This window comes from Saccopteryx leptura, chromosome 8 (assembly GCF_036850995.1).
Source record: "Saccopteryx leptura isolate mSacLep1 chromosome 8, mSacLep1_pri_phased_curated, whole genome shotgun sequence".
Taxonomy (NCBI): domain Eukaryota; kingdom Metazoa; phylum Chordata; class Mammalia; order Chiroptera; family Emballonuridae; genus Saccopteryx; species Saccopteryx leptura.
Genome location: NC_089510.1, coordinates 11,199,080 through 11,212,283, shown reverse-complemented (window position 1 = coordinate 11,212,283; position 13,204 = coordinate 11,199,080). Strand labels below are relative to the sequence as shown.

The 13,204-nt window shown below is 35.7% G+C and overlaps 1 protein-coding gene across 1 annotated transcript in view; it reads right to left on the bottom strand.

Moving 5' to 3' along the window:
• LIPI (lipase I) overlaps nucleotides 1–11,529 on the bottom strand; it is a 38,891-nt gene extending 27,362 nt beyond the window's left edge. The window contains exons 1-2 of the mRNA XM_066347311.1: nucleotides 11,427–11,529; nucleotides 2,413–2,798 (exon numbers count right to left, since the gene is read on the bottom strand). Of these exons, the coding sequence (XP_066203408.1) occupies nucleotides 2,413–2,798; nucleotides 11,427–11,484 (444 nt within the window). The 5' untranslated portion in view covers nucleotides 11,485–11,529. The remainder of the gene's footprint in view (nucleotides 1–2,412; nucleotides 2,799–11,426) is intronic.
• Nucleotides 11,530–13,204: the final 1,675 nt, after the last annotated feature.

Here is a 13,204-nt window from a genome sequence, read left to right as displayed (position 1 = left end):
GAGGTTGTAGTGAAATTTGCTTGCTATTCTCTTGCTAATGGTTTCCTGGCCTTCGCTTTGAAATGTAGCAAAAAGTTTATCTTTAGTCAGGGAAAGGGACCTACCTGACAATTAGAGGAGTTTTAAATCACAATAATGTTTGTAAAACCCTAACATCGCCCCAGAGGCGCTATCTTGTGATGGTAGTCTTCTAAAGGATCAGCCCCGCCCCCCAAGGGCGGTGCAAACCAGAGCCGGGCGCGTGCTCGCCTGCTTGAAGCCTCCGCCTGCCCGGCCAACCCAGGACCTTTTGAACGAGCAGAGGCCTCCCTTAGACAGTTGAGCAGGGAAATAAACGATTTGGAAAAACTGTAGCACCTCTCCAATCTACATACTAAAAAATATTGCCTTCTACCTATAGAGGCAGTGACGTCAGCAGCTTTTTCCAAGAGCCCTGACTAAACTATAGAAACCTTACTCCAACCCTCCCCTTGACCAACATGGCTTCATCCCTCTCGGTACATTTGCATCCAGGTGTTTTAAATAAACAATCCTTTTGAAACACATCAACCTTGTGTTTTTGCTCTGTCCTGAGGTTTCTACCTTTCATTATCCTATTGCCTAAATCTTTCTGGAACTTCCGAAATGCTCAGTAAATGTAAATTGATAATAAATTACACAAAGCCGCATATGTTTATTACTATACGGGGAAAGGATAGACTTCACGTCCAGGTCTGTTTAACTCCACCACCTATACTAATCAGATAGTGTCCAGAATTCTCGGAAGCCTGAATGGTGTGAATAATCATGCTCACTTTAGAGATGGTCAAATGAGACTCATGGATTTTAAGTGATTTCCCCAGATCACAAACTATAGAGACTGACAAAATCTGATCTTTCAAGCTCAAGTTGTAAACACCTCTCAGAGTTTCATGCCTCAGTAGGCATGGGGTAGGGGTGAATTAGGAGCTTAAATGAGGGCAAATTTTTTCCCCATCTCTCAAGGGTCCATTTTCCACAGTGACACATCTGGTGGCTCGTGAAAGATGTGAAGCGTTGACTTCTAATGGGAAACTAGACTCATGTTTTCCAAGCAGAGGGTGATAATCTTCTTTGAATTTTTCAGAGTAGTGCCCAGAGCCCTGAGGGACTGGCACTTTCAAGTTCAATGACACTGATCTTTGCATCTCTTCTCTTTAATAAAGCCTTTGTCAGCAAAGAACTCTGAGAAAATTCTCAAACACCTCACATTTTCTTAAAGTTCTATTTCACAGTCCCATTTCCCTCTCTTTGAGGTACATGCTAATTAGTTAAAGTTCACCGCTGTAAGAAAGAATCGATTATGCAATGTAGACTGTCAGTAAAAACAGGTGCGTCCTTTCATTCCTCTGCCTCTCCAGAGGGGTGATCTGGCTTTCTCCAAATCCGAGTATGTAAAAATAACGGAAAGCTGATTTTATTCAATGATTATTATATGATAGGCACTAGTTAAGAATTCATTTCATTTAATACTTAAATATTGTTAGAACGTTTTGCTATTCCAAATGTATGGCTCAGGAGACGAGATGGCGAACTTAAGCCATCGCTCAGTCACACAGATGATGGTGGGATTTGGTGTTTGAAACCCCCCAGTCTGACCCCTAATCACTCCATGGAACTACTTCTTGGCTGTGTTGTGTTTGCTCAGTTTCCACAGGGACTTGGAACTTAGACACAACAAAGCTGAAAGGCAGATTGCCTGCTTTTGAATGCCCCCAAATCAGATATCACGCTTCTTTCTCCTGAGTACCCATGGCAACCACCTCTCCCTGGAACAGAGGTGGGTCTCCATATGGGCTGACTCAGTAAAGAAAGATGACCGAAAACTGCCCTGAACTTATCTCACCCGCCCCAACCCTGCCCCTAAATGCTGGACAAATGTGAGAGAAACTGAGGCCTGTCTCCAAGGTTGGCAGAAGGAAGCTCCTCGTCAAGTTGTTTTTCCCTGATTTTTACAAATTCACACTTGATTAACTGTAAACATAGTAGCCATACCTTAGAAAAAATATCTAAAGTAGCTAATGATTTTATAGTTTATGCCTTACGTCCACATAGAATCATTACCTTACCCTGAACTCTGTTTGGTAGAGTTAAAAACTTAAATTCTTAAAAATTTTTAGGTAAAACACAATAACTTAGTCTTTAAGATCCTTTTTAAAAAGTAAGACTGGTCATGTCTAGGTATAAAATTACCCATTTATACACACACACACACACACACACACACACACACACACACAAAGAGATATGCACACATGAGCATATCAAAGCAGTAATTCTGAATGTTTATAAGAAAAAAGCACTAAACATTAAAGGTATCAAAAAACATTATTAATATATACTTTGTAGTCTTGTATAACACACTGTATATATAACATAACATTTCAGACTTACCAAAAGCTCCTGAATGCTCTTACTCAAACTCACAGCAACTTTTCTGGTGTTCTTAACTGCTCTATTGTAAATAAGCGTTGTAGCGCCCCGGTTCCAGTCCACGACAAGGACATTCATATCGTTTCGATTCAACAAAATCTGTAGGAAGTCGTGAAGCCAGGACGGGACGGCGCCCATGGGTCTGTATCCATGAATCAGCCACACGGTTTTCTTACTCGTGTTGAAATTGACGTTCAGTGAGTTATCCTGTTCAAACAGCGGCTCGGCACAGTTGAGGTTGTTCTTTGTGTACATGACCACGAACATCTGAATTCTGGGATGAAACAAATCTTTGAAGGAATCCACTATACTTAGTTCAGAGAATTTAAGGCATGGTCTTTTATTCTCTGAAATTAAAAAAAAAAATAGATTTAGTCAAGCTGCGTATGGAGATAGTATTTGATTCCATTCCTGTTGCTCTTGCAAGAAATAGAATTGAACTGCAGTGTTGGGAGGGTTTAATTTCATTAGCACTTCAACATACTTTATTAAGTAACTACCATGTTGATTTGTTGATTGTGTAAAAAGATTTTTTTGAGCTAGAAATATTTAAAATTTATAATAAAAACCAGAAATAGGCCCTGGCTGGTTGGCTCAGCTGTAGACCGTTGACCCAGTATGTGGAAGTCCCAGGTTCGATTCCAGCTCAAGGCACATAGGAGAGGCAACCATCTGCTTCTCTCCTCTTCCCCATCCCCCTTCTTTGTCATTCTCTCTCTTCCCCACCTCCAGCCATGGCTCAATTGATTTGAGCACATCGGCCCTGGGTGCTGAGGATGGCTTTGTGGAGCCTCAGCCCCAGGTGCTAAAAATAGCTTGGTTGCAAGCATGGTCCCACGTGGGCAGAGAATCAGCCTCAGACAGAGGTTGCCAGGTGGATGCCGGTCAGGGCACATGTAGGAGTCTATCGTCCCTCCTCTCACTTAAATTTATATATTTTTATATATTATACATATATATTACCTATATTTATAATTTTTATCTGTAAATAGCAAGTGTGAGTAAAATTAATATTTTTAACAAAACATTATGCAGACCAATAAAAGTAGATAAATTTATTATGAACTTTAACAGAAATTCTGCAGATAATAGCTATATATGGATAATAAGCGTTAGAAAAAATACATTTTACCTGGATAGTAACCCCAAAAATATATATATCAAAACAATTTGCTATCATTTCTTTTTATCAAATTAATTGATAGTTGAAAAATCCTTTTCATACACAATCTTTGTGAAAGTAAATGTAACAAATATTCATATCTATGGATGCTGAGACGTAAGTTAACACAACATTGTTTTGACATTTTACATGTGAGTGTGTATACCACACACATACAATCTTAATATGTTTACCCTTTCTGGTTTTCTAAGATTTATATTAATGAAATAAACGATTATATTAAATGTAAAGACATTAATTACAGGTTTATACATAATCACACAAAAATGTCAGGTGTTCTCATCCACGTATGCATCTGATGTATCTATGTGTCTATGTATCTCTGAATCTATTTGTGAATCTAACTAATCTTTCTACCTTACCTATAAGGAAGTAGGGAAGAAAATAAATACCTAAGCTAAATCAATAGTAATAGCTATCACCAAACAATGAAACAATGTCTGCTTCTTTTTCATAGTTTTAAATAATTGCACATTTTTTTCAAAATAAGTATATAATATCAAATTTTTAATAAGAGTATATGCTTGTACTACTTCTAAAAGTTTAACTTGGTAAGAAAATTTGAGAAAAAAATTATGAGATATATAAAAAATTCACAAAAACAGTATACTTTATGCAAGTAATTCCATTTCTAATAGTTTATCCCAAGATAATAGGCCCCAAACACATTTTAAAATAAACTAACATGTTATTTCAATATGGATAAATACAAGTAATTTAAATGCCTAGAAAAAATAATTTGGTTGAGTAAACTACATATATACATATTTTATATATATATATATATATATATATATATATATATATATTATATATGTATTTTTTTCCTGAAGTTGGAGACGGGGAGGCAGTCAGACAGACTCCCGCATGCGCCTGACCAGAATCCACCCGGCATGCCCACCAGGGGGCAATGCTCTGCCCATCCGGGGCGTCGCTCTGTTGCAACCAGAGCCATTCTAGCGCCTGAGGCAGAGGCCATGGAGCCATCCTCAGCGCCCAGGCCAACTTTGCTCCAATGGAGCCTTGGCTGCAGGAGAGGAAGAGAGAGACAGAGAGGAAGAAGAGGGGGAGGGGTGGAGAAGCAGATGGGCGCTTCTCCTGTGTGCCCTGGCCGGGAATCGAACCCAGGACTCCTGCATGCCAGGCCGACGCTCTACCACTGAGCCAACCAGCCAGGGCCTATAAATATATTTTTAATATATATATATATATATATATATATATATATATATATATACTATATATTTGATAAACTATAATAATGTGTTAACATTTCATACTTAAAATCATTCTGATTTTGGAAGTATATATGTGATATTGTCACAATTATTTGAAAGAAGATAGGGAAGGAAGGCAATGAAGGGGAAACAAGACCTGCGTTTAATTCCCAAGTTAATTTAACAGTGGAGAGATATTTGGACAAATGAAAAGCTTTTATACTTTATTTGTTTTAGGTACCAGGGAGTGAGGAAGTTAAGAAAAGGAGTAAATTACACCACCAGACAGATCAGTTCCTAATACACTCAACAAATTGTGTGAGAAATTGTGTACTTCAGCTTTCCAAGATCTGGCATTGTGAGAAGGCCAAATGCAATGGATACATCTAAACTGCTGGTCCAGTCAAAGCCAAGTGCAATTTTTACGTGGCCTTGGAATGAGTAATGAGACATAAACCAGTAAGATCCCTTGTAGAAAATGAGTAAAATAAATCAGCCAAAACAATCAACAGAGAAATCTATTTTCTATTACTGGATGTAAAAATAATTGCAGTAAAACTATAGTACCTTCATTAGACAGCAAGAAAAATCTTATCTCCAAAGAAGGAGCAGGAGGATATTAAGAGAAAATTTATTAGGGTAAAAATACAACAGGTTAAGATGAAACCTATGGTAATGAGATACTCCAGGAAAAGTAAAAATGCAATTGCTGAGTAGAAATTCACATGAGAGATGCTAAAACACACAAAGAAAGGTCACGTCAAAGTAGGAAATAAAGGAAGAAAGATTAAAATTACAAAGGAAAAGACAGATATGGGACAGGCAATGATGATTCAGTTCAAAATCATCAGCATTCCCCTGGGGGTGGGGAGGCCAATATTTGTGGAGAGAGAGAGAATAGTAGTTTCAATAATTAAGGAAATAATTGCATACCAGTGTGTGCAAACTGAAATCTAGAGAAAATAAGTTGATAAGACTCACCAGGAGTTTTTCTAGAAACTGTTTGGGTTGTGATAAAAGAGAAAAGCATTGTAAAATATAAAGGCAGAAAATAAAGTTAAAACAACTTCAGATCTGTCTTCTAAAACAATAGGTAAAAGTATAATAAATAAATATTATAAGTGGAAAAGTTTGTGGCCTAATAATTTTATATTCTTCCTGAAGTATACCACCCATAAGTGAGACAAGAAAGTTCCTTAAGTCATCACTGTTAAATAAATGCTAAAATTATTGAAAACAATATCCACAGAAACTCACAATATAAAGAGATCGAAGGTGAGCATGGAAACAAGTAGACCCAGTTTTAGGTGGAAATATTATAAAATACATAAAACATAAATGGAATATCAAAAGTCATTCCTGTTCAGATGTTCAATATGAATATGTAAATATTAGGATACATCAATATACTAAAAAGATGGGAATGTTGGTTTAAAGAAGTAGAGAGCAAGTAAGTGTGGTACAAAAAGATCTGTAATTGGGGGATTCAAAAGGTGTGAAATGGTGAACTTTAATAAATAAGTGTGGGTTTAAAAAATATGAAAACATTAAACGTTAACCACTGTACTATATAAAACAGTACTTATCACTTTATACACACCAAAAAAAATATACAAATATAGCAAACAGTGTATGTACACCAAAGACAAGAAGAAAATGGTAAAGGAAATACAGAAAGTAGAAAGCAGAAAATGATAACATTATACTAGAGAAAAAATATATATGACATATAAACAATTATGTAACTTTATAAAGCCTGCATATTAAAAGCAAAAAATCTCATCTTTCATAGAAATACTTAGCTATAAGTATTAGAAAGAATAAAAAATTTTAAATAAAGAGATGAGTATACTCTACTCAAAATAAAATAAAAGGAAAGTAGGTTGATATACTAGATTTAAATGAGGACTCCAATTCAGCACCTTTTCCTGACTCCATTCCATTTGCCTTGTTTTTCTCCCACTGTAGGAAGGGTGACGTGCCTCATTTCATGATATGGACAGAAATAATACAGCTTGCCCTGGAGGATAGGGCATTGATAAATGTAATGCAAGCAGGGACTTGAAATGAGCTTGCACTTTGGGGCTTTGCCTCCCATCCCTCTGCCATCAGCATGAAAATATCTCTGGTCTGGCTGCTAACAGAAGGAGACAGAGGTAAAAGAGCTAAGTTCCCCAGTTATGCCGGTCTCCCCAGCTACGGACAGCCAATCAATAATCAAACATGCTAGTGAATCAACCCAAGAAGAGAAGAGATGGCCCTAGAAGGTTTTATGATAAGTAAAATAAGACAAATGTTGTATTTTACTTATATGTGGAGTCCAAAGGACAAAATAAACAACAACAACAAAAACCAGACACATACTCATACACACAGAGAACAAATAAATGGTTTCCAAACGGGCGAGAAGAAGAGGGGCTGGGTGAAAAGGGTAAAGGGATTAAAAAGTACAAATTGACAGTTAAACAATTTCAAAGGGATGTAAAGTACAGCAAAGGGAATGTAGTTGATAATATTGTAATAACTATGTGTAATACCAGGTGTGTACTAGTCTTACTGGGAAGATCATAAGTTATGTAAATGTCTAACCACTATGGTATACACCTGAAATTGATATAATAGTGAATGTCAACTGTGATTGAAAAAGAAGAGCAGGCCCTGGCCAGTGGCTCAGTGGTAGAGTGTTTGGGATGTGGATGTCCTGGGTTTGATTCTTGGTCAGGTCACACAGAAGAAGCAATCATCTGCTTCTCCACCCTTTTCTCTCCCTTCTCTCTCTTCTCCTCCCATAGCCATGCTTCAGTTGGCTCGAGCAAGTTGGCCCTGGGTGCTGAGGATGGCTCCATGGCCTTGCCTCAGATGCTAAAATAGCTTGGTTGCTAAGCAATGGAGCATCGTCCCCGAGTGTGCTTTTCGGGTGGATCCCAGTCAGAGTGCATGCGGGAGTCTGTCTCTCTGCCTCCCCTCCTCTCACTAAAATAAAAAATAATAATAATAAATAGATGAATAAAGAGAAGAGCAGTGCCATCTATATACTTGAACTCCAACCTTTCTCTGCAAGTGTGACTACTAACCGCTTTATGTCTAATGCCACTGAGAATCTGTTTTCTTTGTGTTTTGTTTGGCTGTATTATGACATTATCTCATTGGTAATAAGATCAGGTAAAGAAAATAAAAATAAGTTTTTAAATAATACTAAAAGTTAACTAATGTACTGTAAAAGTCTCCAGCATTAAACTAACTAAATTTTGGTAGACTTTAGAAATGGAATGAAAAAGTTCAAGGCGCATCAAAACATAAGAGTCTCCAATATTTCTCAGCAAAAACTTTTCAAGCCAGATGCAGTAAAATGGTTTTTTAAAACTGTAAAAAGGGAAAACTTTCAACCTAGAATTTTATATCCAGCAATACTGTCCTTCAAAAGTAAGAGAGATTAAACATCCCCAGACAAACAAAGACTGAAGGAGTCCATTTCCACTAGATCTGCTCTCCATGAAACGCTAACAGCAGCCCTTCAAGTTGAAATGAAAGAACATAGACAGTAACTTTAAGTCATATAAAAATATAAACTGCTCTAGTCAAGGCAAATGTATGGACATGTACAAAAAATAGCATTATTGTAATTTTGATTTGTCAATACAAAAGAAATCAACTAAACACAAAAAGAGACAGTAATACAGGAATAAAAGACAGAAACAAAAAAGCTACAAGACACACAGAAAATAACGAAATGCCAAAAGTGATATCCTACCGGTAGTTACTTTAAATATAAATGGTTTAACCTCCTCCCCGATCAAAACACAAAGATTGACAGAATAAAAAAGACCAGAAGCATTCAAACATATGTTAACTATAAGACACATACTTTAGATCTATAGATATTTATAAGTTGAAAGTAAAACAATGAAAAAAGACACTTGATGCAAAAGAAAAGCAAACCGTCTAGATTTATTCATGGTGCAATGCAGTTCTTAAATACTGTCTCAATGAGATGACTGCAAGAGGGAGAGAATGCCCAAGAAAAATGATATTTTACAGCTAATAAAAGGGCATGATTAAAATTATAGTATACTGTAAATCATTGGAAAAGAGGCCTGTGAAACTGAATCGAAAATTGATAGATTAATGAAGCTAAATGGGGACACCCAGCAATATACTATGTTATTCATGATCACTACGGCAACTCAAAATAGTCTTGAATTTTATTTTATTTTTTTTTAGTCTTGAATTTTTAAACAAACAATGGCAGATTTAATACATACGCATGCGTGGGAACCCCGCATACATGAGAGATTCAAAGACAGAAAGGGTAAGTGGTATATATGACATTCTAAGCTAAGGATGAGGAGAGGCACCGTGGGCTTTGGTCAAGTCATCCACAGACGATAAGAGCAGCTGTTAAGCAATTAGAAGTTTACCCTGCTCGTGTGGATCAGTTAAAAAATAAATAAATAAAAGGGTTATTTCTAGATTATCTCTTTTTTTTTTCGTATTTTTCTGAAGCTGGAAACGGGGAGAGACAGTCAGACAGACTCCCGCATGCGCCCGACCGGGATCCACCCGGCACGCCCACCAGGGGCGATGCTCTGCCGACCAGAGCCACTCTAGCGCCTGGGGCAGAGGCCAAGGAGCCATCCCCAGCGCCCGGGCCATCTTTGCTCCAATGGAGCCTTGGCTGCGGGAGGGGAAGAGAGAGACAGAGAGGAAGGAGAGGGGGAAGGGTGGAGAAGCAAATGGGCGCTTCTCCTATGTGCCCTGGCCAGGAATCGAACCCTGGTCCCCCGCACACCAGGCTGACGCTCTACTGCTGAGCCAACCGGCCAGGGCTAGATTATCTCTTATAATGGGTAAGGCCCCTAATTCAAATTCCTCTAGATAGTTAAGGGGAGAGGGCAGACGTTTCTGTGGTACCTGCAGGGTCTTGGTTGGATTTAGCTCAAACAATGTGAATACCACAGACATCTTAGGGTGACTCGTTTAGAACCCCTACAATTTAAATACAGAATTTAAACAATACTGATACACAGTTTGTCATTTATATTTTACTCATTTGGAAGTTTCTTGACAGGCATTTTATGTTTCTGTAATGCATAATGGTAGCACCTTCACTTGAAAGGCAGAAATTTGAAGTCCTGGTTTCTAAACTCTGTGTCAGTTCATACTCCACATTTATGTGGCTGACTTTCTGAGATTAATATTGTTTTTGTTACTAGTTAGGCAGTTACCTATAATTTCAACTGGGGACACTCAGAAACAATTAGTAAGTATGTTTCTGTCTCTATTGACTAAAATAGAATAATGACCTTTTCGATATTAACAGTAAGTAAGGAATAATGAAATTGATTTGATTCCCTTCTCATTTTTTCAGTGTGCCTTCTAGAAACAGTTTTCTTTGTGGTTATCATGTGGTTTATATTTAACATCTTGAAGCTATGACAATCTCTCTAAAATTTATTCTAAGTTTACTTCAATGAAAAGACAATAAAGATTTAATAAAAATTTAACTTTCACATAAAAAAACCTCCTTTGCAGCTCTGCTTTCCTCAATTTGTGTTTGTTATTGATGACACAAATTATATCTTTAGATACACACTTAATTTATGCATTTGTCTTTTAAATTCTGCATAAGATGAAAAGTAGAGTGACAAATCGAAATTTAGTTATTTCCCCTTGTTAATCTGTCTCACGCCGATTTGATTATTAGATCAGCTGAATGAACCTTGAGGTCAGAGGCAAGTTCCTTCCTCCCCACAGAATATAAAACATTTCCAAATTTTATAATTAGCTCTAATATCTAATGGAAGAGAAACAAAAAGCAATTTGAAATTCTAGGTTATACTTTTAAGGTTATTTCAGTGCACAGTCAAGACTTTTAAAGAAATCAAAAAAGAAAATAAACTGTTTTTGCCATATCCCTATAAAAAAACAATTCATCATGGTTTTTAAATTTGTTACTTTTCTATTACCATACAGTAGAACTTGTTTATTATTATAAATGATATAATTAAAATAAGTAAACTTTATTACCTTAAACTAGTAAATAGGAGAAGAAAGTTCTACTTTATTAACATAAACCAGTTTGGGTTTTGCTTTTGCTTTATTCATAATAGGACAAAGAAAAAGGAAGAAAGAAAATTGCAATATATGTTTACTTTGCTTTGCAATCGATAAGATACCCATGTAAAAATTTTCCTAAAGAGCAGTTATTTGAACACATGAAATTGAAACAAGATGCTTATTATGTCAAAACTTTCAAGTAACGAATTAATTACTGAATTCTTCTAATTTCTCTTAAATAGTTTTAGTTGTACTCTGTATGTTCTTGTAAAAAGTTTCCAAGTTACTAATTATCTAGAAAGGAAATACAGAATATACAATTTACCAAACACACACACACACACACATACATACATATATATATACACAAACTTTCTTTATAGTAATCTGTTTTATATCTTTAATATCCATAATCATAATGTATTTTTTCATATCATGTCAACATTCTTTATCCCACAATACAGGCCATATTGATTATTTTATATGCAATTTAAAAAGATAAATTATCAAGTTCTTACCAGATCTTGCCCAGCACAGCAAACAGAGAAATATATATACTCTCATTTGGAATTTCATAAAAGTCAAAGAAGTACTCAGATTCACCAAAAGAGAAATTCTGAAACTCAGGTTTCTCTTTGGTAGGATTGTCACAGTCTGGTAAGTTTTAATATAAAAGGTCCCTGACTTTTGCTCCACCCTGTTTGTTGAAAAGGTGAGGTAATTTGTTTTCTCCCATTTAGCCTGTGGTTGTGAGAAAGATTTTTAAGTCAAAGACTTTGTAGTAAGTCACAAACATTCAACTATACAAGTTGAATTTAAGGGAAAGAAAAAGCTAATTATATCTTTCTTTATTCTTCTTAACCCCGGGATTTCAGAAGTGGTCTGGAAGGACATATTTGTTGAAAGCCTCGAGTAAATATGATGCTAGCAAATGCTAGAAATGGAAAGAGTCAGAAAAAGTTGTGGTTTACGTTCATTTTGATTATAAACTAAGTTGTCTTTATACACCATAAAATCAATAATGAAATCTATATCTGTCAAGCTCTCATGTGTAAAATATGGCTTTCTCATGTTTATATCATTTTGCAACCCAAACTCAGGGGTTATTTTAAAATTCAAAATGCTAGCCTGTCTTTTGAGATCTACAACTGGAAAATAAAAAATATTTTTGTTTATAGTATAACAAATTTTTAAAAAATTATTATAGGTTTACGTAATTTTTCTCTCATTTTCCTTCCATCAGTGGACTTCAGAAGGCAAGGAAAATAGAGAATTGTCTTAAATGCATGCCTTATAAATTCAGAATTAAAGTTCCTTTTTGGAACTTTAAGTCTGTAAATTTTCAAAGATCCTTTAAGTACAGAAGTGTTTAATTTACATCGTTGATCAACACAAGCCAGCCTGAGGTCTGAGGAGGTGTCTCAGAGGATCCACAAACAAAATGAGTTATTCCTCTAAAGATCGTGAAAAATTTAATTGCTGATGAAGCCTCATCATTATTTTGTTGCTCTTGATCTCCGGGGACTTTATGTAAGACTTCACTTTTAAAAGGATGCCACCATTAAAATGTGAAGACCACCAAATAACCTAGGTCCTTTCACAGTATTTAGCGGTAACAATTGCACTTCTCTGACAAAGATATGAATAAACAACATTTCAAAATTTGGGAAGAAAGAAAATATAATTGTCATACATGTTTAAAGAGATTTTTCTTAACCAGTTTATACTCAAATTAAAAGATACGTCTTTCCTATTTAAAATAAATTTTTCCTGTTGCTTTGTGCTTGAGATGTGACAGCATAATTGGAATCTTGCACACTATTTTCACCTTTGCCACACTAAAAAGCTCATATTAAAAATACCAACTTGGGCTCTGGCTAGTGGCTCAGTGAATAGAGCGTTGACCTGGCGTATAATACATAAATATATAAGTATATTTTATATGAACATAGTTCATAGTTTAAATGAAATATATTAGTTATTTATAAACATTTTCATTTCTGCTGTGTTCATACAGTTAGGAGTTTAAGACATCTTGATATGAATGAAGAAAGGCTAATTCTATATAGCATGTTCCATGCTTTTAACCCATTAAAGCTTATATTGATATATGACTAATGGTTCAGTAAATGCTGAGATTAAAGTGAATTATTTCTAAGATTCTGCTAGGTTTATGATTGTACATGCATTTCAATATGAGTTAGGAAATACAATATGTTTACATAGAAAAATGTCGTATTAAATTATATGATTTTACACATAAGTGGGATATAAAAATGAGACTCATGGACATAGA